The 26,926-nt window shown below is 37.0% G+C and overlaps 1 protein-coding gene across 1 annotated transcript in view; it reads left to right on the top strand.

The window, feature by feature from the left end:
• Positions 1-25,698, top strand: part of dennd3a (DENN/MADD domain containing 3a) — a 44,638-nt gene extending 18,940 nt beyond the window's left edge. Inside the window, exons 14-30 of the mRNA XM_055157494.1 lie at positions 1,373-1,476; positions 2,712-2,920; positions 4,364-4,523; positions 6,322-6,478; positions 7,637-7,859; positions 10,222-10,301; positions 11,302-11,481; positions 11,571-11,741; positions 13,670-13,799; positions 14,853-14,960; positions 19,577-19,674; positions 21,887-22,041; positions 22,728-22,794; positions 22,933-23,005; positions 23,086-23,204; positions 23,725-23,862; positions 24,431-25,698. Coding sequence (XP_055013469.1) covers positions 1,373-1,476; positions 2,712-2,920; positions 4,364-4,523; positions 6,322-6,478; positions 7,637-7,859; positions 10,222-10,301; positions 11,302-11,481; positions 11,571-11,741; positions 13,670-13,799; positions 14,853-14,960; positions 19,577-19,674; positions 21,887-22,041; positions 22,728-22,794; positions 22,933-23,005; positions 23,086-23,204; positions 23,725-23,862; positions 24,431-24,625 — 2,367 coding nt within the window. The 3' untranslated portion in view covers positions 24,626-25,698. The remainder of the gene's footprint in view (positions 1-1,372; positions 1,477-2,711; positions 2,921-4,363; positions 4,524-6,321; positions 6,479-7,636; positions 7,860-10,221; positions 10,302-11,301; positions 11,482-11,570; positions 11,742-13,669; positions 13,800-14,852; positions 14,961-19,576; positions 19,675-21,886; positions 22,042-22,727; positions 22,795-22,932; positions 23,006-23,085; positions 23,205-23,724; positions 23,863-24,430) is intronic.
• Positions 25,699-26,926: the final 1,228 nt, after the last annotated feature.

Here is a 26,926-nt window from a genome sequence, read left to right as displayed (position 1 = left end):
GACATTTACAAACACTTTAATATTTATACACTTTATTATTGCTTATTATTTTGATACTAGGCCATTTTTGTTCATGAATTTTGATTCTAATAAGCTTTTGGTAATAAGCATGTTGTTAAAGACTAGTAGCATAAGAAATGTAGTTTTTACTTATTTGCACTTAATATATTTAGCTTACTTAATTTATGGTTATTTGGAGTAACACCTAATAGAGAGTGTTTTATTACATAAGACTAAGCTACATTTATTAAGTGCAAATAAGTTAAAACTACATTTCTTGTGCTAATAGTCTTTAATAACACATTATTACCAAAAGCTTATTAGAATCATAATTCATGGACAAAAATGTCTTAGTATCAAACAGCAGTAATAAGGAGTGTATTAATATGTGTTTGTAAATGTCTAACTAATACCAGAATAAGCTTATGAGGAATTAGACATTAATAAGGGCTGAATAAATACTAATTAATGACAAATTAACCATCTACAACTATACTGATTAGCAGGTACTTAGATGTTAATAAGTGTACCCTAAAATAAAGTGTTACCATTTTCTCTGTATTTTTTTAATTACATTTTTAAATGTCCAAATCACAGTTAAAATGTGTTTACTTTACAGCTTAATCTATAAATGTAAATTTTATTATGCAATTATTATTAATGCAATGGTCTAATGTACCAAAGTTCTAAATCAAAGAAATGTTGCTTAAAGGTGCATTGTGTAACTTTTCGGTGGAAGGTCCGTCAAATGCCTTTCTATCTTCATGGAGACCAAAGCAGACCAAGTTACAGGTCAGATCTGTGCAAAGGCAACTCCACTCACAGTCAGATATAGGCCTGTAACAGTTCAGCAATGGTTTATTCAAGTGCACTTTTGTTAACAAGTCCTTGCTGTGAGCCAGACCACATTAGGCTATTTTTATTTAGGCCTGTTGTTTTTTCTTGTTTTGAAGTTCCTGTGTTAAATGTTCTTTAAAAAGTGAGGTTTACTGATCTATGAGAGGGTGTATTTGCATTTTTATTCCATGGTCATTATATTAGTTGAAAATTGTCTCAAAATATCAATATTAACATTTATCGCAATAAATTCTTGGTCAGTTAATCGTCCAGCAAAATCTGTTATCGTTACAGGCCTAGTCAGAATGCTTGTTTTTCTAGGTATTTTAAAGCTATAAAACCACCTGTAATTTAATAAATGTTAAGTAGAGCTGTTTAATGCCATACTGTGACACATTCCAGGCAGAGGAATGACATCTCCATAGAAACAAGCAGGTGACGGACCCCGCTAGAAAAGTTACAGAATGCACCTGTAAATAAGTCTTTCATTTGTTCCTGGAGAGCCCAGCCACAATAAAGCCTTTTGTGTGCTCAGGTCTTAGAAACCCATATCTTCCACTCGTTCTTGCGGGACAGGCTGAACAGGAAGAGCGACACCTACAGTCGAATGGAGCAGAGCATGCGTAACCATGCCCACAGGTGAGTTTCCATGGTTAGACCTAACAGGGACTTGTATCCGGGCAGCAGAGAGGCCATAAAAACGCACAGGGTTATCTTTACGATGGACAAGATCTCACTTAGATGATTGAGCTTAGTCATAATGGTCACTTTCACCAGAATCATTTGGATAATTTCAGCTCAGGCATTGCCAATCTCTACTAAACAGAAGGTAAAAGGAGCTGTTAAATGGACAGTTTAGAATTTTGGACATAGGGCCTCATTTCCTAGTGAGCCAGAGAGTTGGAAACGCATGGAGACACTTTTTTAAAATATTCCATCCAGTCCTTGTATTTGCAGAGGTCACTGGTGCTAGGCTAGTGCATGTCAATGGCCATAGTTAGCCTGCCACTAAAAACAGTCTTACCCACTCCACAAAGCACCTGAAGCAAATCTATTATTACACCAGACTGTCGATGTGAATGTTTGTGTTGATTGAATAATTTTAGAAGTAAAACCAACCTTGCATTTGATGGATTTATGTCTGAGCAGCAGCAGAGAGTTGTACTTCCTGATAGAAAGCTCGGCAGCAGCGGACTGATGTGAGAAAATAGTCCCTCAACGTGTGACTATTTCTCGCGATGCAAGGCTAGTTTTATTTCAAACATTATTCTATCAACACAGACATTTACATCGACAGTCTGGTGTAATAATAGTTTTGCTTTGGGTGTTTTGTGGAGTGGGTAAGACTGTTTGTAGTGGCAGGATAACTATGACCACTGACATGCACAAGCCTAGCACCAGCGACCTCTGCAAATACAAGGACTGGATGGAATATTTAAAAAACTGTCTCCACACGTCTTCAACACTCTGGCTAACTAGGAAAAGAGGTCCTATGTCCAAAATCCCGAACTGTCCCTTTAACTTTAAAAACTACCATGTCATGACATCACAAGGTGGAACAGAGCATTTTGAGTTTGGAGATGTAGACAGACTAGTAATAAAGAATTACTCAAAATTTAGTTGAATGAAACAAAACACAACTGAAGGTATGTTTTTGAGGAGGTAACAGCATTATAACATGGCTTAAAGCTCACAAGCCAATTTTGTGTAATATAGCCCCTTTAAATGTAAATATATAAAGTTTAGAAGCATGTTTTTCAATTAGAATGTAGAGTAACGTTAGGCTTTAGTTGCTGTTGCTGTGACTTCATCTTCTGTGTAATTCTCTATTGTCCATGCTCTCTCACTGACGTCAACAATGTGACCTTTTGTAGAAACCGCGCCATGACCGAGACCCCGTCACGGCGCCCCCCGATGTCCGAACTGTCCCGCAGCGGATACAGCAGCTACACCAGCCCCGACCACAGACTGAGCAAGAAACTGGGAGCTAGCATGCCCAATCTGCAACAGCCCACAGCAGACACTCTCACTGTCGTCATCCCCTGCCGACCTGCCTCACTCAGGAAAATGACTCCAGATATAGGTCAGAAAAAGACCAAAAATCTATTATATTTAAAAGTTTATTGGTTGGGTTCATCACCTGCTTGTTTCTATGGATATGTTAATGTTCCACAGTGTGATATTAAACAACTCTACCTTACATTTATTCATTTACAGGTGGTTTTATAGCTCAGAAATTCCCAGAAAAACAGGCATTCTGACTGTGAACAGGGTCAAATCTGACTCTAACTTGGTCAGGTTTGGTCCTTATGAAGACAGAAAAGTTTAATGCCATACTATGAAACATTCCAGACAAAGCAATAGCATCTCTATGGAGAAAAGAATTTGGCAGACCCTCCACCAAAAAGTTACACAATGCACCTTTAAACGACCACTTATTAATGGCTAACTAGTAGAAATTGATATGCAAAGTTGATATTTGTTAGTGTTTACCAAGATATTATGACATATTTGATATTTAACTACTGTATTACTACTACTACTGTACTATTTAACTACTGTATTTAACTATTTAGCCATTAAATATACTGTATATACTCTTTTCATTTAGTAATTTTCCACATTATCTCAACTATTATCCTAATACACATTAATAAGTGCTTCATAAACCTGACCGTATACCTAAATGACCACTAAGTCAGTGTTTCCCAAACTTTTTTTCTGGGGACCCATATTTTAAAAGTCATAATCCTTTGCGACCCAAGTCAATAGACATTATTCGTAAATCACAAAATAAAGCTGGATTTGACCATTATTGAAAGAGGATATTTTATTGTTGACTGAGTGATCATGTCTCTCTGAACAATTAGTATTACTCAAGTTTTAAACAATGAAAACAGTCATTGAACAAGCAATAAAAGGATTTATAAGTCATCTATTTGGACATTAAATGTAGCCCTGTATATTGCAGATTGTGACAAGCCAACACCCCCAAAAAATTCTTGCGACCCAGTCTTTGGGAAACACTGCACTAAATAACATACCAATAATCACTATAGATTAATATGTGGTCCACATACTAACGAACAACAATCTCCTAAACGTAATGTTAATTCTGCAATGTTATTAGAATCCATCCACTTAAAGGTGCATTGTGCAACTTTTTTGGTGGAGGGTCCTTCAAATGCTTTTCCTCATAGAGATGTTATTGCTTTGTCTGGAATGTTTCACAGTGTGGTATTAAACCTTTCTATCTTCATTGAGGCCATACAAGACCAAGTTACGGGTCAGCTCTGTGGAGAGGCAGGCAGTCTTGCTCACAGTCAGAATGTCTATTTTTCTTGGTATTTTTGAGCTATAAGAACGCCTGCAATTGAATAAATGTAAGGTGGAGCTGTTTAATGTCATATTGTGGAACATGACATATCCATAGAAACAAGCAGGTGACAGACCCTCCACCTGAAAAGTTACACAGTGCACCCTTAAATAATGCAGTTTTAAATGTGCCTTTTCTGTTTCTTTACAGGTTTAAAATTTCAAAACAAGCCAGTCAAAATGTTCAAGCTCCCAGATTTCCCCCCTCCGTTGGCGTATCATTATGTCCAAAAGTATTATCTAAACATGGTCGATGCACTGAAGAGCGCCATCGACTCCACCCCACCTGAAGAGGCAGCACTGCTCGCCAGGTAAAGAAGCTCTTGTTGTAGATAAACCTGTTCATGAAATACAGAACATCATCCACACTGACAGGGGAAGTAAAAGAGACGATGAAAAAAAAATATTGTTTGGTTATTTTAATCCTCAATATTGTATTGTAGGAAGCGTTTACAATTTCGCAGACACCACTGGGACTAAATCAGGAACTAAACCTGGAACACCCAAAGAAGCAATAAGGTTGGGAAGTTAAGCTTGAGTTAAGCTGAAGGTTAAAGATCTTATATTACACAGAAAACAAAACACAATTCTGGGTATGTTTTTAATGAGGAAACAAGATTATAACATAGCGTGCAAATACAAATAGCGTAAATATGGGCACTTTAAAGATGCTTTGTGTAACTTTTCTGGTGGAGGGTTTGTCAGATGCTTTTCTTCGTGGAGATGTTATTGCTTTTTCTAGAATGTTCCACAGTATGGTATTAAACCTTTCTATCTTCATGGAGACCAAATGAGACCAAGTTACAGGTCAGATCTGTGGAGAGGTGACCCCACTCACAGTCAGAATGTTTGTTTTTCGAGGTGTTTTTGAGCTCTAAAACCTCCTGTAATTGAATAAATGTGAGGTAGATATTTTTAATTGTATTACTGTGGGACATTCCAGGCACAGCAATGACATCTCCATAGAAACAAGCAGGTGACGAACCCCCAACCAAAAAGTTACACAATGCACTTTTAAGGTATATTTTATTTAGTGCTGTCAGGCGATTAAAAAAATTGAGAGATTAATTAATTATGATCTGTAATTAATTAATGTAATTAATCTCTTTTTAATCTCACCTAAAAATTGCTGAGAAAAGCCTTCAACTTGAGGTATTTTCATTTAAATTCATTATTACATTATTATTATTACATATAAACCATGAACACTCTAGAGCCACATCAGCTCGTTTGAAATTATAATGTGTTTAATGCTGATTTGTGCAAGTCTCACAGAAACGAAACTTGAAAAACCGCATGGCTAATTTGCATAAACTAAGCGAGAAAAAAAAAAAATGCTCTTGTGTCGCTGATGCGGTTCAGAGTGTTGAAGGTGAAGGTGAGTCTGTTCTGTGTTTGTGTTGTGATGTTTTCAGAGATCAGACGTGTGCAGGTTTATCGCAGATGCGGCGAGAACGAGAAAGAAAATCACAATTGTTTGCGGAAGCGAAGTGTTATTGTCCCAACAACACATAAAAACAGATTTTATAATAAGGCAACTCGCGTACAGAAACAGTAAAGTTAGAGATTAAAAATGAGATTAACGCGATTAAAAAACATAACGCGCTAAATATGACTGTAATTAATTAATTAATCGCAATTAACGCGATAATTTGACACCCCTAATTTTATTATCTTCTTTGGGGAATTTGTCTTCTGCAAAAGTTAAAACTGGTTAACTTATTTCTTAGGCTCTGTTTATATGATGATGGTCTGAACAGAAGACGCAAATGTGGCGTCGCATCTTCATTTATCGTGCATACGGTGACGCAAAAGTGTGTGGAATTTAATTGGTTATGCATACCATGCAGTTAGGTGGTGATGATCTGACCAGAGTTTTGTGTCTTGGGCAGTGAAGACAGAAATGCTACGGCAGAGTGTATTCAACTTTTCCACTCTGGAGGGTGGTTTCAGATTTTTGCATTTTCAAACCCCAAAAATGCCGTCACCATCCAAACGAAAGGCACTTCCACTAAAATATTTTGTTGTTTTTACCCACAAGCGTTCTCATGTAAACAGGCCCTAAGTTCATCGTTATCATTATCTTATGTCTGACTGGTTTGTGTCCAGGTATCACTATTTGCGTGGTCTGGTGAACACCGTGTCGAATCGGCCTCTTGAAGCTCTTGAAGATTTCCAGAGTCTTTACAAAACAGACGCTGACATCTTTCCCTCTCAAATGGTCAAGTCTCTAGTCGACTCGCTGCCTGAGACCGAGCGCATGCTGGTTAGTCAAATATTTATACTTCCATTTGTATTGATTTTATTATTGAGCCCTGAAGTTAACCCAAGGAGCAGCACGGAGCTCAATAAACTTACAAATGTACTATTTCTGCACTGTACTTTGAATAAACAGGAAAGATTTTCTATCCATCATACATATTTAAAGGTGCACTGTCTAACTTTTTGGTTGGGGGTCTGTCACCTGCTTGTTTCTATGAATATGGAATGTTCCACAGTGTGACATTAAACAGCTCTCTCTTACATTCATTTGATTACAGGTGGCTTTATAGCTCAAAAATTCCTACAAAAACAGGCATTCTGACTGTGAGCAGGGCCGCCTCTCCACAGATCTGACCTGTAACTTTGTCTGGTTTGGTCTCCTTGAAGATGTAAAGGTTTAATGCCATACTGTGAAATATTCCAGACAAAGCAATAATACCTCTGTGAAGAAAAGCACTCTCCAACAGAAAATTTACACAATGCTCCTTTGAAAGTGTTCTCCAATTAATAAAACAATAAGGAACATTTAGACATATTTGAAGCAATTTCATTTATTTGTTCGAATTACAAATCAGTCAGGTCCTTGGCCCAAACTAAATATTGGCTTCATAAGGACCTTTAATAACAAATATTGGTCAACAGCAAATGTGGTATAGATTAAATTATTACCTAAAACACACATTGAAATTTCATCTCTGTCAATTGAACCTTTTTTTTATTTATTTTTAATTCAAAATTTTGGCCTGTCCCTGCCTATCAAATAACTTGGTCATTCAATTTAAAAACAAAACAAGCACAGCAGAATTTGTCATTTTCATTTCTAAGTTATATACAGTATTTACACTTAAAGCAGAATTGAAAAAGCACTAAGGAATTTCATATCTCATACCTGGAACCATAAAGTACATTGGGCCAAAACTGCTCTAAAGTTTACAGAAATTATAATCTGATGAGAAAACACCTTTATTTTACTGAAATAATGTTTAAAGTAACTGAAAAAAGTGACTGCGTGTAAATTTTGCTGAATTTTCATCATATTTCTCAACTTTTCCTCGCAAATTACTTCTTGATTCATGTAAAACTATAATTTATAAAACAGAAAATTAACAGGCCAAAGTAAGTAGAAATTAGATAATCATAAAAACTTTAATTTTCTTCACAGATGGAAAAACGGCCTGAGATCAAACGCCTCATAAGCCGACTGAAACGCGACCAGGAGCGAGAGCGAGCGCAAAATGGTAAAAGTTACGAAGACGGGACGGTGAAAAGGTTCAAACTACCCAAAACCTACATGCACCTGGACGAGTTTGTGAAGTGTGTCCAAGAATCCGGCATCGTCAAAGACCAGGGCACCATTCAGAGGCTGTTTGACGCCATGACCGTAGGTAAGAAGTATGGTTATGTAAAGCTCCACTACACTCTAATGTGGAGCTACTTTTTCCTTTTTCCTGGCAATCATTTATGCTCTGGGTTAATTATTACCTCACCCTGTCTTTAAGGTTCTCTGTGGTGTAACCAAGGCTGTATAAATAGAAGTTACTAACCAGGAAAATATGTTTTAGTGCCTTAAAAGATAAACTTCAAGTAAGAAAGTAACCGATGAAAGGTGCATAGACTTTGTGTATACTTTTTTTCATCTTACTTATCGAGGAATATGTTTGGACAAAGTGGTACTCTGCTTTTTTAACCATGTCTTTCAAGCCTGTTTGGCTGTTTCCTGATTCACTTTTAAAAGTATCAGCAGCAATAATAGTAAGTCTATAGCATAATATTGATTTTTTTTTTTTTTTTTGCAATTACATCATGCTAATTGAAGTGTGTGTATAGCAGAATGTTCAACTGTTACCATAGAGACACAGTGCACACATTTGCAAACACTGTCAGAAAGTTTTAAGATAATTTGAAAGCTCAATAAATAATACAAAATTGATTTAAACTATCTAATCCACTTTATTTATTTAGCACATTTTATAAACATGACAGTTTCTAGCAAATTAAGACAAAAAAAGATAAAAGACAAGTTTAGTTAGTTGCATTTTGTATACTTACTAATACTATGCTATAATATATACTAATATACTTTCAACCATGATGTACTTTCTCTCAAGAACTCTTTTGTTGTGTAGCTTTCTCAGTTATTTTATTTTGAAATGCCAGTATACTACGACGTCCTCTTGGGTTCACCTCTGGTAGTGACTCAGGTCTAGTTCATGACGTAGCTTCTTTGGTGCATTCAAAGTGTCATCCAGATTTAGAGCCAAACTAACCTGGTCACATTCCTGTAATCTCAGATCATTCACAACAACAAGAAACCACAAATTGCTACTGTATCAGACGAAGGAAATGTGGTTTTGCGGTGGATGTTTGGTTAAGGAAGAAACTGTGTGGTAGATAAACTAGAAAAGGAGGGGAATGTTTTTAATATGGTGTGAACGTGTCCCTTGGAGTTCCCATTTGGACATAAGTGCTGGAATTTATCTTATCTTTCTCTTCAAGCTGTACTCGAGGAAACACTGGCCAGAAACAGCAACTGATAGACTGTTCTTGAAAGCAACAGTATATTAGGCCATTAGTCAGTTGGTCTATTAAGTCTTAAAGGGCCCATAATACTCTATATTTTTCTGATCTGTGCTATAATGTTGTTTTCCCACCAAAAACAAACCTGGAGTTGTGTTTTGTTTCATTCACACATGTTTAACACACAAACTGTAGGATATATAGGCTGTGTTTTTCTCTCAAAAAAAAAAAAAAAAAAACACAATCTGTGAAAATCACCACTTTACGGCATCACAAGGTGGAACAGAGCGTTTTGAGCTTTGGAGATGTAGATAGACTAATAATAAAGGGTTACTCAAACACATGTGAATGAAACAAAACAATCCTCGTTTGTTTTTTGAGTAGTAGCAGTCTCGAGTCAATTGTGTGTAATATAGGACCTTTAATATTATAATTATTTGTGTTTTATGCAGTTTTTATGCCTTATTGATCATCTTGGACAGGAAAAAGTCCAGCAAAAAGTGTTTAAAGGGACAGTCTGGAATTTTGGACATAGGACCTAATTTCCTACTGAGCCAGAGTGTTGGAGACATGTGGATGGTGCTAGGCTAGTGCATGTCAATGGCCATAGTTAGCCTGCCACTAAAAAACAGTCTTACTTACTCCACAAAACACCCGAAGCAAATCTGTTATTACACCACTCTGTCGATGTAAATGTCTCTGTTAATAGAATAATTTTAGAAGTAAAACCAACCTTGCATTTGAAGGATTTATGTCTGAGCAGCAGCAGAGAGTTGTACTTCTTGATAGAAAGCTTGGCAGCGGCGGACTGGTATCACCTAGCACCTATCTTACCGACAATGTAAAATTTCACTGCTGCTGCTGAGAAAATAGTCCCTCAACATGTGACGATTCATGTGGCGCAAAGTTAGTTTTATTTCAAACATTATTCTATCGACACAGACATTTACATCAACAGTCTGGCGTAATAATACAAGGACTGGATGGAATATTTTAAAAAGTGTCTCCACACGTCTCCAACACTTTGGCTCACTAGGAAATCAGGCCCTATGTCCAAAATTCCAGACTGTCCCTTTTAAACTAAAAGATGCGTATACAGGGGTTTAAGTTAACTTGACGTTGACAACTTGACAACTGACGTTTAGCTGTATAAAAAATTAGAAACCCATAGTTATTATCTTGTAAAATAATGATCTAAATTCTGATCTAAATTGTGTTGTTTTCCAATAGGACACCAGAAACAGGTCAGTCCCGACTTGTTCCGAGTGTTTTATACCATCTGGAAGGAGACAGAGGCTGAAGCACAAGAGGTCTGTGTAAACTTGGATAAACTTACTAAAAATACTAAAGTTTTAGTATATTATAATATTACATAATGTTACACTCTTAAACATACCTGGAGTTGTGTTTCATTTCATTCACACGTAATTAACACACACCCTGCGTACTGTATTTAGACTGAGCTCTTCTCTCAAACAGAAAACACTCTGTTCCAGTTTGTGATGTCATCTGGTAATACAGCAGTGCTCCACTGTGTTTTTAAACTACATACACTTTAATAATAATACACTTTATACTTAAATTTGGATGATTTCTGCTCTTGGAATTGACCATCTCAACTGAACTAAAGTTTAAAGGGGCTGTTAACTTCAAAACAACCACTTCCTGACATCAGAAGGTGGAACAGAGCGTTTTGAGCTTTGGAGATGTAGACGGACTAAGTAGACAGAGGAATCTTAGTATCTTATTATAAGATTACACTCTTAGATAGTAATCAACATAATCCAGAAATATTGTTGCAAATATTGTTTATTTCATATAGTTTTTTTAATCCAGGCTCAAAATTAATTTAATCAGACTGGCTTTCAACACTCAGTGACATTTTGTACAGTCTGTTTTATATAATTGTTTTACGTTTTTGCATATAAATAAAGATTGTTTGTATTGTTTAAAGGTGCACTATGTAACTTTTTGGTTTGGCGTCCATCACCTGCATGTTTTTATGGAGATGTCATTGCTCTGCCTGGAATATTCCTCAGGATCTACCTTAAGTGGTGTTATAGCTCAAAAATACCTAGAAAAACAAACATTCTGATTATGATCGGGGTTGCCTCTCCACAGATCTGATCTGTAACTTGGTCTGGTTTGGTCTCCGTGAAGATAGAAAGGTTAGAACCATACTGTGAAACATTCCAGAGAAAGCAATAACAAGTCCATGGTGAAAAGCATATGACAGACCATCCACGAGGAAAGTTACGCACAGCAGCTTTTAACTTAAGTTTTTAACATGTTTTTGCATTTGTTTTTCAGGTTTGCCTCCCTGCATCAGTGTTGGAGCACATTGACCCATCTGAGTGTGTCTTTAAGCTTTCCTCCTCAGTAAAGACGAGTAGAGGAGTGGGAAAAATCGCTATGACCCAAAGACGCTTGTTCTTGCTCACTGACGGGCGCCCCGGGTACGTGGAGGTGGCTCAGTACAGAGACTTGGAGGTAAGACAATATTTATATCCTGAAACAAAAGCTATCATGTTTTGACAAGGTTTTAGGTTTCAACTGTATTTATTATTTGATTTTTCTAGGAGGTGAAAGTCTCCTCTGCTCCAATTCTGCTGTTGAGAATTCCCAGTTTGAAGCTGAGGGTGCGGGGACGGAAAGATGCATTCGAGGCAAATCTGAAAACGGAAACAGAGCTGTGGAATCTGATGGTGAAAGAAATGTGGGCTGGACGGATCATGGCCGATCAACATAAGGTACAGGTCATTTTATATGGGAAATATTTGCATGTATGAATTTTATAGTTCTAGTTTTATATGTTTGCTTTCTATGTTTGCTTTCTAAAATATTTGTCAACAGGGTATTGCTATTTTAAAGGGCTCATATTACACTATTTTCTGATCTATGTTATAATGTTATTTCCTCATCAAAAAATACCTAGAGTTGTGTTTTGTTTCATTCACACGTTTCACACAGAAATCTGCATGTTTAAGATGAGTTCTTCTCTCATATAGAAATTACTCCATTCCACCCTGTGATGTAATACAGGAAGTGCTCCACTGTGTTTTTAAACTCCATACATCTGCACTAGAATCATTTGGATGATTTCAGCTCTGGAACTGCCAGTGTCTACTGAACTAAAGGTAAAAGGGAACCATTAATTTGAAGACTACTGCTTCATGACATCACAAGGTAAAACAGAGCATTCTGATCTTTGAAGATTTACACAGACTAATAATGCAGGATTACTAAAACATGAAACAAAACAACTCCAGGTATGTTTTTGAGGAGGAAACAACATTAAATCATGGATTAAAGCTCATGAGAGTCAATTTTGTATAATATGGGATCTTTGACAGTAATATAGAGTAATTGGAATTAAATGTGTAGATTTCACCACTTGATGCTTTTTAACTTTATTATTTACCTTATTTTTAAGCAAAAATATAAATACATATATGCCACTTGCTACTACTACTTTTTCATTGACTGCCTCCAAGGTTAATATGGTTGATTTGAAAGATTTTTTAAATAGGTGTGTACCTGGCTAGCCAGGCTGGCGCCACCTAGTGCCTCCCCTCAATTTAATTTCTCTCCAGCAACTAGGTCAGGAATTGGAATACAGTAGACGGCTTGCAAGAACCCAGGAAGTTGTAGACCACGCAGTGGCCTATCAGCGAAGAGCTGTGAAGCCATGATTGGGTCCCTTTTGTGGTACAGCACAACAGTAAACAAAGGGGTCAAGATGTAGATGAAGCCATACATTCTGTGTTGGCAACAATTCCTGAGATTGAGGATTTAAAGCCAGAATAAAGAGAATCAAGGGGAAAATCGTTATTGCCCTTCTTCCTACGGGATTCGGGAAAATCTTAATATACCAGTTAGCCCCGTTAGCGGAGCATTACATATGTCACGACTAAATAGCAGCGTTTGGTTAAATAGAAAAAGTACCTGCCTATCGTCAAGCGAACGAATCCTCATGCTGATGAATCAGGCTAGTACCTGGCAAGATCAGATAGCACAGTCACAGCCAAAGCCCCTCCTTGTGTTACAAAGTAAATTTGTGTTGACATGCAATAACACTGATTACTCTTAAAAAGCCCCAGTGAAATGCACCCACAGTTTTGTTTCTTGTAAAAATATTGAGAATATAGTCTGCCATGTATAGTATGTAAAGTAGTGCGATTTAGGAGATAATGATTAATTGCACATATTTAAGCCCAGTGACTCTGATACAATCCTAAAGAGTTACATTAGTATGAGTTCTGGTAACACTCTCACACTCCCTCCTTTTGAGTCTGAGCTGCTCTCTGTGTCTCTGTGTCTCTGTGTCTCCGTGACCTTTGTGGGTGTGGCTGCTTTTCCTCAAAACCTCTAATATGAGCGCACACAGAGAGCCCTTTGTGAAACTCAAGATTTTAAATAGCTCGCTTTCACTTTGCAATCAGATACTTTCTATGTTTTTATAAAGAAAGAGACTTCAAGATTGACCAGTAGTTTTTTTTTTTTTTGTTGTTGTTGTTTTTTTATCTATGTGTAAACCCGGCACTGAACTCTGAGTTGTAAAAGAGGAGGAATTGAGGAGTTGCCAAATATTTAAATTATTTATCTGTTCTTACCACAAACTCATTTATTTTGTCTGTGTGATCTAAAGGTGCATTGTGTAACTTTTCTTTATCTCCAGGACCCTCAGTACATGCAGCAGGCCCTGACCAACGCTCTGCTGATGGACGCTGTTGTGGGGAGTCTTCAGAGCAGTAAAGCCATCTTTGCAGCTTCTAAACTGGCTCATTTTGACCGCATACGAATGGAAGGTAGCTTAAATAGTTTACTTTTTTTTTATTTTACTTGTTTTGTATTCTTTTTTATTGTTATGAAAAGCATTTTGAACAGCTATTTCCACATTATTTTACCCTAAAACTGTGAGTTTATCTGTGCCATCCGTACCACCATTTCTTAAAGTTTTTTTATTATTATTATTTATTTTATTTTTAAATTTATTATGATTACGTTTTTAAATTTTGAAGTAGGAGTAGTAGTAATAGTAATAGTAGTAGTTAGTAGTTAGTAATTAGTAGTATTTAGAAGTAGTTGTAGTTGTTGTAGGAGTAGTAGTAGGAGTAGGAGTAGGAGTAGTAGTTAGTAGGAGTAGTAGTTAGTAATTAGTAGTAGTAGTTGTTGTAGTAGTAGGAGTAGGAGTAGTTAGTAGTAGGAGTAGGAGTAGTAGTTAGTATGAGTAGTAGTTAGTAATAAGTAGTAGTAGTTGCTGTAGTTGTAGTTGTTGTTGTAGTAGTAGTAGGAGTAGTAGTAGTTAGTAGTTAGTAATTAGTAGTAGTAGTAGTAGTTAGTAGTCAGTAGTTAGTAGTCAGTAGTTAGTAGTCAGTAGTAGTTGTAGTAGTTAGTAATTAGTAGTAGTAGTTAGTAGTTGTTGTAGTAGTAGTAGGAGTAGGAAGGAGTAGTAGTAGGAGTAGTGGGAGTAGTTAGTAGTTAGTAGTAGGAGTAGTAGTAGTAAGTAGTTATTAGTAAGAGTAGTAGGAGTAGTTAAAAGTAATTAGTTAGTAGTTTGTAGTTGTAGTAGTTGTAGTAGTTTATGATAGTAGTTTAGTTGAGTATTTTTGTTTAGTCATGGTTTAACTAAAACTTATTTATTTAAGACATTTTTTTTTCTAATTTAATAGACTACTGTATTTAGACCAGAATTTGTCATAATCTGTTTTGAATAATATGCTGCATGAAAGTACACACTGGATTAATAATTTGAAATGTGTTTTTGCTAATCTAACCAGTATTGTATTTGCAGTGTGCAGCTGACCATATAATGTTCCTATTTCCTCCCAAGTGAAGTTTAACAATGCTTTCTGCCCCAGTGCCCATGATGGTTCCCACGACGACGGCAGAGACACTAAAACACAAAATTAACCCTTCGCTGGAGCTGACGGCTACTCATGCTGTAGATGTTCTCCTCTACACGCCAGGTAAACAAACAAATATCAGGGATGGTTCTCAAACTCTCCCCCCCCCCTTCTCTCTCTTTCTCTGTGCACCCCCCTCTCTCCCTCTCTGCCCTCATCTCTCACTCTCTCCCCTTCCCTCTCTCCCTCTCTTCTTCTCTCCCTCTCTGACTTTCTCTCTTCCCCGTTTCCCTCTTTTTGTCTCTCACGTTCTCTCTATTTCCCTGTCTCTCGCTTTCTCTTTCTCTCTCTTCTTCTCTCCCTCTCTCTGTCTCTCTCTCTCTCCCCCCTTCCCCTGTCCTCCTCTCTTTGTCTCTCTTCTTCTTACTATTTCCGTCTCTCGCTTTTTCTCCCTCTCTCTCTCTCTCTCATCTTCTCTCCCTCTCTCTGTCTCTCTCTCCCCCCTCCCCTGTCCTCCTCTCTTTGTCTCTCTCGCTCTCTCTATCTCTCTGTTTCTCGCTTTCTCTTCCTCTCTTCTTCTCTCCCTCTCTCTGTCTCCCCCATCCTCCTGTCTTTGTCTCTCTCATTCTCTCTATCTATGTTTCTCGTTTTCTCTCCCTCCCTCTCTCCCTCTCTGTCTTTCTCTCCCCCGCTTCCCTGTCCACCTCTCTTTGTCTCTCTCACTCTAGCTCTCTCTCTGTCTTTCACTTTCTCTCCCTCTCTCTCTCCTTCTGCCTCTTTCTCTCCTTCTCTCTCTCTCTCTCTCTCCTCCCCTCTCTGCCCCACCTCTCTCCCTCTATCACTCTCTCTCCCCCTCCCCTGTCCCCTCTCTTCTTTTCCCCCTCTCTTTGTCTCTCTCTCCTTATGTCTGGGCCCAGTACAGCTGATATGATACAGGAAGACTCTTGTGGGAGTTTTTTTACTTTACAAGGTTAAGTTTTAGATTTAGTGGCTGTTATTTCCTGTGACACTGGCCTATTATTATAACCCTTTATTATGAGTATTTAATTCCATCCATCCATTTTCTTCCGCTTATCCGGGGCCGGGTCACGGGAGTATTTAATTGTAGATTTTAATTTATTTTGAACACTTAAACAACAAAAATATTAAGTGCTTGCATTGTTTGTTTTCATTTGTATTTTCTCAGCATTAGAATGTGGTTACCTCATAAAATGTCAAATGATTCTTTCACACATGTTTGAGTAACCCTTTATTATTAGTCTGTCTGCATTTCCAAAGCTCAAAATGCTCTGTTCCACCTTGTGATGTCATGAAGGGATGGTTTTCAAGTTAACAGCCGCCTTTTACCTTTTGCTCTTTAGAGATTGGCAATTCCAGGGCTGAAATCTGATTCCAGTGAAGGTATATGATGTTTAAAAACACAGTGGAGCGCTTCCTGTATTACCACATGACATCACAAGGTGGAACAGACTGTTTTCTGCTTGAGAGAAGAACTAAATATACCGAGTTTGTGTGTTAAACATGTGTCACTGAAACAAAAAAACTACTCAAGACACGTTTTCAATAAGGAATCAATATGGGCTCTTTGAATAATCATTGCTGTACTTTGTACCAGACTTAGTGTTTAGTTTTGGTCTAATCTATTGAATTTACTGAACTGTGTAAATACTCTGTCATTTTCTCCATCACACTTGCATAACAGTTTCTCACAAAATGACCTTTGGTTTATTATGACCACTCCTTCACCTACACAAACTTCCTCTTTTGAGCTCATTACCGGAATATAAATGAGGGCTTTTGCTGTAAGGAAACAGGACTAGACATCTTAAGACAGAACATACAATTTATTTTTATGACATTTTAATTATTAGGATGCTTTCTCTAATTAAATTAACTTTATATAGTATCATGAATTGCTTTTCTAATTTAATTTGATCCAACTATACAATATTTCTTTAGTCCAACTTCACGTCAAAAGCTACTCAGATAATTAATGTACAATGTAACTGTTCTCATGCATTTAATTTCACACAGGAACATTATATTTCTAGATGCCTGTACATACTTGGTGCAGAGTGGTTTAATGAGCACAATGTTTGAGATTATAGCACCGTTGCTCATTGACAACAGATATATGCCTTTTCATTTATGGCAATTCAAATACTATCATACAATATTAGCTCTTGTTGGGCTAAATAGTTACACTTTTAGGTTTTATTCTCTCAAAACCTTTGCAGGAGACACACAAGGTTAAATCCTATTCTCTTCACCGCTGAACAGAGTCTGCTAATTTGAAACAACCTCACAGCCAAGTGTGATTTTGCACATGGATACTAAGAAGGGATGTTAGAACATTGTTACCTCTTCAAAAACACACCCGGACTTGTGTTTTGTTTCATTCACACATGTTTGAGTAACTTTGCATGATTAGTCTGTGTACATCACCAAAGCTCAAAATGCTCTGTTCTGTCTTGTGATGTTATGTAGTGGTAGTTTTAAAGTTAACAGCTGCAGTACCTTTTAGCCTCAATTGAACTGATTTGCTGTACGTTACTCTAGAACAGGGGTCACCAAACGTTTTTCTCTGAGGGCCACATTATCTTTCCTGACTGTGATGGGGGCCGGGGTCGGGTCGGCCGTATAACAGCATTGTACGACCCTGACGATGCAGATTATATTCTCTGAAAACCGCCACACTTTCTTTACATATCAGACAAACTGCACGGTCTTTACGCTGAACAAAAAAATACTTGGTTGTCCACTGTTCTTTGAAAACTCGGCACTCTGTCAACCTTTTTGTGCTTTAACATTCGCCATTTTTCTGTCCTTAACTGCACTACAGAACTCGTTGACTCGTTGATGCGTTGATATAAATATAAATACTTCATATAAATATCATTTTTAAATTGAAAAAATCAACAAAATACAAGAAAAAAAGTAACATAAAGTAAAGTAAAGTAAAAAGTACAAAAAGTAATAAAAAAAATAAATAAAAATAGGCCATGACAACGTTTTAGGATTGCCTCATAGGGCCAGTTCAAGTGGTGAGGGCAGTGGTGCTGGGAGGGGACCGGAGTCAGCCCGCGGGCCTTAGTTTGATGACCCCTGCTCTAGAATAACCATTAAAAAAAAAACATAAAAGTTTATTAAGAAAAACACAGTTTTACATTTTATTCAGTTGTTAGTCTTTGATATTTTCTGATGCACAATGGAGTGAAGAAAAGACTCAAACAACAGATGCTGCATAAAAGTTTGGCAATTCCAGTTTTGCATTATTCAGATGTTTCAAGTTTGAGAGAAGAACTCAGAAGAACTGGATCTGTGTGTTGAACATGTGTGACTGAAACTAAACACAACTCTACATAGATACACAATTTGCCCTTTAAAACTACAAAGCTTTGGTCTTTAGTGGACAGACATCTGCGTGCACTTATACACGGCTGGTGGCAGACCTCTAACAGACCCATCTGATCTGCCCCACACACTCACACACTCATAGACTTACAGGGGAGGGGGAAAAGGGAGGAAAAGTGGCTGAAGTCTTGTGTGATTTCTGTTTTCAAAAGGACAAACCTCAGCATTCACCTCCTCCCTCTATCTGCTCTGAATATAGGTCACTGAATTGAATTTCTGGACAGCAGCCAGTGTAGTCCTACTCCTCTCTCTCTCGTTCTTCCCCCCTCTCTTTCTCTCACGCCTCCTCTATCTCTCTCTCTCTCCTTTTCTCTGCCCCTCCCTCCCTCTTTCTCCCTTGACCCTTTTATGCCTGTCCACGTTGCTCTATGGCCCTGAATGAATCACAGGATGTTACTTTCTTCTTTTTCTGAGAGTGGTTTGAAAATAGCTCTGAGACTGTTAGTGGAAAACTGTCCGTTAGGTTGAGCTGGGCGGGGTTTTCAGTTTAAATATTCCCCTGGATGACCATAACTTTTGCTTTCAAGGCTAATACAGTGAGTGAGAGCTGTATATGAGAAACTGTGCAATGAAAAGAGCTGAATGCCCAAGAATATGTTCTCATCCATCCACATAAATGACTGCTTCGACTTCTAATGTAATGTTATATTACTTAAAAAGATCATTCCAGCTCATCTAAAATTAAGTAAAATTATTAAGTTCAAGTACTTTCTTTTAAAATGTAGATATGGGTGGAAAAAATCTTCAAAATGTAGTTTCAAATTTTACCATAAAGTAAACACAAAAAGTAAACACAAAAGTGACTCGTGGGCTTTTATTCGTGTTGGAATGTTGTTACCTCCTCAGAAACATACTTGGAGTTATGTTTTATTTCATTCACACATGTTTGAGTAACTCTTTATTAGTCTGTCTACATCTCCAAAGATCAAAATGTCGTGTTACAACTTGTGATGTCATGTAGTGGTAGTTTCCAAGTTAACAGCTCCTTTTAAACTTTTGGTCAGTACAAATTGGCAATGCCAGACCTGAAAATCACCCAAATTAGTCTAGTGAAGGTGTGTGGAGTTTATGTATTACCCCATGACATCACAAGGTGGAATAGAGTGTCTTCTGTTTGAGAGAAGAACTCAATTAGAGCCTAAATATGCAGGGTTTGTACGTTTTTGGTGATGAAACAACATTATAACATAGATCAGAAAATAGTGTAATACAGGCTTTTTTTCTTTTCTTTGCTGAATGTTAAAAATGACTACACTTACAGTTTTCCTTATATCAGTGATAAGGGAATGCAGTGAATTAATTTGTATGTTTTTATGTGTTTCCAGGGCAACTGTGGGTGTCTGTGAGCGGGGGGAAGGTGATGGTTTTCGACGCCTCCACATGGTCCCTCACTCACACCTGTCAAGTCGGGACCGCCAGACTGGTAAAGACATGCACATCTACATACGAGCTTATACATGACAGAGAGAAATGGTACAGGTTAGAAATATGCAGGTAAAAATACAAAATTCAAAAGGTAATCTGTTATAATTTATACAAAAATTTACAACTTAAGCGTGCACTGTGTATCTCTACTTTACATAGCTCTAAAATACCTAGAAAAATAGGCATTCTAACTGTGAGAGGGATCGTTTCTGCACAGATCTGACCTGTAACTTGGTCTGGTTTGGTCTCCATGAACATAGAAAGGTTTAAAACAGTGACAGTGACATAATGCAGCATATGAGAAGCCTTTTTAATGGTTCAATAAAATACATTGCACTCAAATTTTTCCTAAATACAACCTTTGCCATCAAAATTTGGGTTGTCATAAATGCTGATCTTTGACTAGTGTTTCTAATAACTGATTAATAAATATATAAATACCACATTTTTTTAAATTTATTTTTTCACTTGGGATCACAGCTAAACACTGTATGATACTTTGCATTATATAAAGAAATAAAAATATATAGATTTTTGTTAGATATTCTGTTAATAAAAGTAAAATAGGCTACCGCAATTTATTAAGGAAGTAACGCCCTCTATTCACTGTATTTTGAGGAAATCTTATCAACTTTAGTCATAACTTGCATGCCTTCAGAATCAGATACAGATAAAATTATTCTCCGTACATTTTTCCCTTCTGTTGATTTGGGTAAACATTGCAACTCCTCTATTCAAAGCTTGTAACCACATGTTTTTGAAGGGAAGACTTTTCAAAATAGTTTTTGGCTCGTCTTGATTCAAAACATCTGTACCAAAGTTCCATGGTAAAATATTTTGTTAGAGAAAGGTAAAATGTTGAAGTATAGTGTTAAAAGTAATAAAAGTATTTGGAGGCCCTGTGCAAATTGACCATAAATGTTCAAGTCACAGTCACATGAAGTAGGTTAACGTATTCTAAGGTATGAGAGAAGATTTTCAAATGTAAACCCACGTGGAGTTTATCACAGGGTCAAGAAATATTTGGATTTTCCAGCTGTTGAAGCGTGATGTCTGATGTGTACAATGAAGCAGTTGTAGTTTAAGTTACTGCTGAAAAATGTATGAATGCAAGAATTCATTCAGTTTTTGTGGAGATTCCCTATAGTGTCTCTATCTTGAGCAATGCTTCCCCCTAGTGGAGCCTTGATGTATTACAAAATATCATTGTTTTGAAATAATATAGATACATTTCAGAATATAACGAGAATGTACTCTTTTCTACTTACACAACTTATAAGGTGCATCAAGTAACTGTTCCTGTGAGGTGTTCGCTACCTGCTTGGCTCTATTGCTTCACCTGGAAAGTCCCACAGTATGGCATTAAACATATCTGTCTGGCTTTCATTCAGTTAGATGTATTGTATGAGTTAAAAAACAAAACAAAATGAGATTCCTTTGTGGAGGAGCTGGGCATTCCCTTAGAGATAGGGTGAGGAGCTCAGTCACATGGGAGGAGCTCGGAATAGAGCCGCTGCTCCTCCACATCGAGAGGAGTCAGCTGAGGAGGCTCCGGCATCTGTTCCGGATGCTTCTTGGATACCTCCCTGGAGAGGTGTTCTGGGCATGTCCCACCGGGACAAGGCCCTGGGGAAGACCCAGGACACTGTGGTAGGACTATGTCTCTTGATTGGCCTGGGAGCGCCTCAGTATCCCCCGGAAGAGCTGGAAAAAGCTGGTGGAAGTGTGTTTGGAGAGGTAAGTCTGGGCCTCCCTGCTCAGACTGCTGCCCCCGCGACCCGGCCATGGATAAAGCGGAAGAAAATGGGTGGATCTGCAGATTATTTTATTGCTAAAAAATATTTAGAAAAACATGCATTTTTACTGCGAGTGAGATTGCCTCTCAACAGATTTGACCAGTAACTTGCTCTTCTCCAGCAATATACTGTACGATTAATGCCATATTGTGGAATATTCAAGGCAAAGCAATTACATCACCATGGAGACAAGCAGACAAGCAGTTACAGATCCACTGGAATAAGTTACATAGCCTAACCTTGCATCTTAAAGTAAACAGCTTCTAGTTCTAGTAAAACAGCATAGCCTCAGATTTGATGAATGTAAACAGCGTCCACAGCGAGTTTTATTTTACTTCCAATATCAAAATGGTCTCAGGAAGTTATATTATGAAAGTCTCTGACTACCTTTGTGATGTTTGCCTTCTTTACCAGAACTGCATGCTGGGAGTGGACACAGACCAGGTGTGGATGGGGTCTGAGGACTCTGTGATCTACATCATCAGTTTGGTGTCGATGGTGTGTAACCGTCAGCTGACCGAGCACCGCGCCGAGGTCACCGGGCTCGCTCTGGACATGGATAAATACAAGTGAGGAGACACTGATTGCAAAATACTGAAATATACTTAAAGGGCCCATATTACACTATTTTCTGATCTATGTTGTAATGTTGTTTCCTCATTGCAAACAGACCTGGAATTGTGTTTTGTTTCATTCATGTTTAACACACAAACCCAGCATATTTAGACTGAGTTCTGTTCTCAAAAGGAAAACACACTGTTCCACCTTGTCATGTCATGTGATAATACAGGAAGTACCCCACTGTGTTTTTAAACTCCATATACCTTCACTAGAATTATTTGGATGATTAGCCTGGGAATTTCCAATCTCTGTTGAACTAAACTTAAAAAGTAGTTGTTAACTTGAAAACTACATCTGCTGTATCATGCTTTGGAGATAAATAAAGGGTTATTCAAACCTGTGTGGATGAAACAAAACATGACTCCAGATTTTCTTCATTCATCATGGCTTAAATCTCACAAGAGAAATTTTGTGTAATACAAACAAAGTATACATGGATACATAAAAAAATAATGCAAAGAGAATATGTCGGATATATTTTCCATTTACAAATTCATATTTCATAAACGTGCTTGTGCTAATCTTGTGCTTTGTCACTCAATTGCAATCATTTTCTGAATAAAAAACATGGCTTTTTAAATATATAATAATCAGCTCTTACTGCCTGTAAATATATGTGTACTTTGTTTTTCAGCCAGAAGGTGGCGTACTCCTGCAGTGTAGAGGGAACCGTTATGCTGTGGGACATCGCAACATTACAAGTGCGTATTTCTTACTAGAATGATAAAGGAGGAGAGCTTAATAGTTATAGTATTCTACAATATGTATTCCAATTTAGTTAAGCAATGTTCTAGCAATGCAGCAAATTTTTTATTCTGTTTTTTTATTTTTTCACTAAGGTAAAAAAGCACTTTCGTCTGAGCTGTGATCGTCTACAGTTTGTGACCAGTTACAATGGGACTCTGTGGTGCTGTAAGTCCCATAATTTTTTTTTTTATAGCTATTTAAGGAAACAATATAAACAACATAAACTCACCAGAGTGTATCGTCAGGTTCGAGGGACTGTGTGATGGAGGTGTGGAGGAGCGGCAACATAAGGCACCGTCTACATTTACCCGAACAGCAAAAAGGATCACTGGCAACTTTCAGCTCAATTCTGCTTCTGCCTGAGGTGCATTTTAAAATACTTTTGGCCCGTATTTATTTTTTTTTTATGTACTTTTTTACATCAGTATGATCAGTGTTGAGAAATAACTGAATACATTTACTGAGAATACGTTCTCTGAATACTAATTTTGAGCAACTGTATTCCAGGAGTTACTATTTCATTTGGTTTTATTCACATTACAGTTACTTTTGTAAAATCAAAGGAATATATTCTGGTATTTGATCATGTAATTACGTTTTAAACTGCACAGAATCAGTGATACAAATTGAAAACTCAGCTTGAAGTGAGTGCACGTGTGATTTTTCCATCTCCGGTTGGTGATAGGAAATGCTTTAAAAATGGTGAAACAAATATAAAGCTGTTTTTAATAAAATGTTGTGGATTTTTACACTATAATTTAAATGCAACTCGATGTAAACGTATCCAGAATACATTAGAAAATACAGTATTCTTCGCATCACTGAGTATGATGTGAAAATGTGACTCTGAGCTGTGTCTAATCAGTATATAAATGTTGTTTTAGATCGAGGAGATGTGGAGCATTTGTTCTGAATCTGGTGAGATCGCGATTTGGCACATGAAGGACAGGAGCAGACCATTTCACAGAGTTTTGCTGCCAGACTGCGTTGGGTGCCACTGTATAATCAAAGTCAAAAACCAGGTTTGTACACAGAATAATTCAAAGTTCTTTACCAAATAAGAAATACACTAAAATCACAATCAAACAAAGCAAAACATAACTACTTGTCATAAAATCAACATTAAAAGAGAAGAACCATTTCTGGTTTTAGGTAGATAGACTAAATCCCACTTTCACTTATAGAAACATGTATTTATTTCAGAATGAAAATACTTAGAGTAGTAAAGGAGGTTCGTTATGTCATATTGACTGTTAATATTTTAATCAGATTTTATTGTCTCTGTATTTGTTTGTGATCCTTTGAAAAGAAGTGAACACTGGATCATATACATAACATTAAAAACTGTTAAGCAGCAATTTTTCAGAAGCTAAAAGCACTGTAAATGATAATATGCTGCTTGTTGTGGTGAAATTAAGCATCTTTGAGTGTCCAAAAAAGCTCTATATAAGTCTGATGTATTAGTATTAGTATTATTATTAAGTAGTATTAGTAGTTTTGGATCATTTTGGTCAAACTGCAATATTGATCTGAGCATGTGATATATTTATTACTAGATAGAAGTATAATATGTCTTCTTCTGTTGTGTAGGTGTGGATCGGAGGCCTGGGCCGCAGTTCAACCAAAGGAAAGATTTATATCCTAGATGCAGAGCGCCACCAAGTGTTGAAGGAGCTCCATGGACACACAGACAGAGTGACTGGGCTGTGCTCTGCTGAGGACCGCTACGTGCTCAGTGGAGCAGCCAAACAGGATGGAAAAATCGCAATATGGAAAGTGGAGTAAAACCATTTTTAACTCATGAATGTTCAACACTTTATGAGGTCATTTGGCCTGAGAAAAAAACTGGGAAATACTGAAACGTTGTATAACGTTTGAATCTAACTCCAATGTGAATTTGAAATGAAGGCTCCATGTGATGGTCATGTGAAGAACAAAGATCTGTTTACAATAAAATCTCCAACAGAGCAGCCTCCACCTGCTGAGCAACTCCCAGTGTAAGTCCAACACAAGGATGACAAAACTTATGTAAAGGTACAGTTTGTAACTTTCTGGAAGTGGCAGGTCACCCGCATGACCCCATGGAAACAGGAAGTTAAAACATTACTTCGGAACATTGTCCATGGAGAGAAATACGTTTTGTTCCGTATTGTGGAATATTATAGCCAAAGGAACAACCATGGACTGTAGATCAGGAGGAGCCAAAGAGGAGGGTTTGTGGAGATGCAATCCAAAATGAAAAAATAAAAAAAGCAAAAACCTTATTTTATTTTAGTATTATTTTGGCCAAAACATTACATACTGTGGCTTTAACTTTGCTGAATAAACTAGTTCATTTATTTTTCATATTCAAACAGTGTTATACAGGAAGTGCATAAAAACTGAAACTGCATGTTCTATTGTTGCCTTTGTATCTCTGTCTATGATTGTTTTGGCTGGACTCAACATAAAGGTGCCATTACACAAACTGGAAAAATATACTTTGCACATGAAATGACAGATATTAAACTTTTACTAATGTATATTAAATGTCATATTTTATTATTTTAAGTATAACTCTTTGTATCATTGTAAACATTTTAGCTTTAACATAAACTATATTGTTGTATTATAAATGCTAGCAATGTAATTCTTGTGTAAAATAAGCGCAAGGCTACAAGTTGGTCAATTATTCACTACTCTCATGTTAAAAATTGTTTTGGACTATTATTATGCTTCAAGTCAACTGTAACAAATTTTATTTTAAAAGCAAAAAAGTCATACATGTTTTACATTAAAGTTTATATTTGACTGAATTCGATGATTGTAAAAACTGGATACATGTTATTATATTATAATCTGATAAAATGTATCAACAAAATGGATGTTTATATGTCTTCTATTCATTTAAAATTATGAATAGTCTAACATTTAAAGCTAATCTGTGCATACCTCCATGTTTCCATGGAGATGTTATTGCTTTGCCTGGAATGTTCCATGGTACGACATTAAACACATACATACATATAGCATTTGTTCATTACTAGTGTTTCTGTTGTTCAAAAATATAATAATCCCTTCTGTGAATAAGGGCGACTCTCCACAGATCTGAACTGTAATGTAGTGTAGTGCTGTAACCTGCTTGTCTACCTCGTGATTCTATACTCTGGAACATTTTACACAAAGCAATAACATTTCCATGGAGACAAGCAGGCGACGGACCCTCCACTAGAAATGCTACTTAGTGCACCTTTAAAGACGTTTCTTATCCGATCCATGTAGCTGCGTGTATTCTAATTCAATTTCAAGTTTTGGAGGATATTTAACCCACAAACTCTGAATATTTAGGTTAGTTCTTCTCTCAAACAGAAAACACTCTGTTCCACCTTGTGATGTTATGATGTCATGTGGCACTCCACTTAAGTAGAGTCATCTGAACTGAACAAACCTGAAAAAAAAAAAAAAAAACTGCACCAGGGACTACAGGTGGAAATTAGTGGCATGATGCATCTCTCCTGTTAAGGTTAAACCGCGGTTGAATTGGTTTGGTATTGGATAATGGATATTCGACACATTCAAAGACATTTAACTTGTAATACATATCACAGATTTTTTTCAAACAACTTGTGACGTCTTCATAATCATCCAGGGTATATATATCACAAGACAGTAATTGTTAAAAAAAAATACTTTGAGCTGATTTAGTGCATATTTGTGAATTCAACACTCATTTAACTTGTGATACAGATGTGGACAAAATTGTTGGTACCCCTCCAGTAAGGAAAGAAAAATCAAAAATGGTCAGAGGTCAATGTTTTTTTTTTAATAATTCATCAAATCAAACTTTATCACTTTTCATACAAAATTGCTTTTACAGTTTTCCGCATCCCGCATTTCACAACACACGCATCAGTCACAACAACCCATGGCAACATCACGGGACTAAAAGCTCACCTGAATACAGGCAAACAGTGATCAGACAGCAGTCCTCCAGTTTGAAAAAAATCCTGTGTGATGGTCTCCCTTGATGAATGTGTTGTCTGTGTCTAAATATCCAATATCAAACCAATTTAACCATGGTGTTAAGGTTAATGTATATCGTCCCTG

This window comes from Boleophthalmus pectinirostris, unplaced genomic scaffold (assembly GCF_026225935.1).
Source record: "Boleophthalmus pectinirostris isolate CB_2022bp ecotype Guang Dong unplaced genomic scaffold, ASM2622593v1 HiC_scaffold_21, whole genome shotgun sequence".
In the NCBI taxonomy this organism is placed as follows: domain Eukaryota; kingdom Metazoa; phylum Chordata; class Actinopteri; order Gobiiformes; family Gobiidae; genus Boleophthalmus; species Boleophthalmus pectinirostris.
Note: the sequence above shows the minus strand (reverse complement) of the source record. Positions and strands in the feature narration are given on the sequence as shown.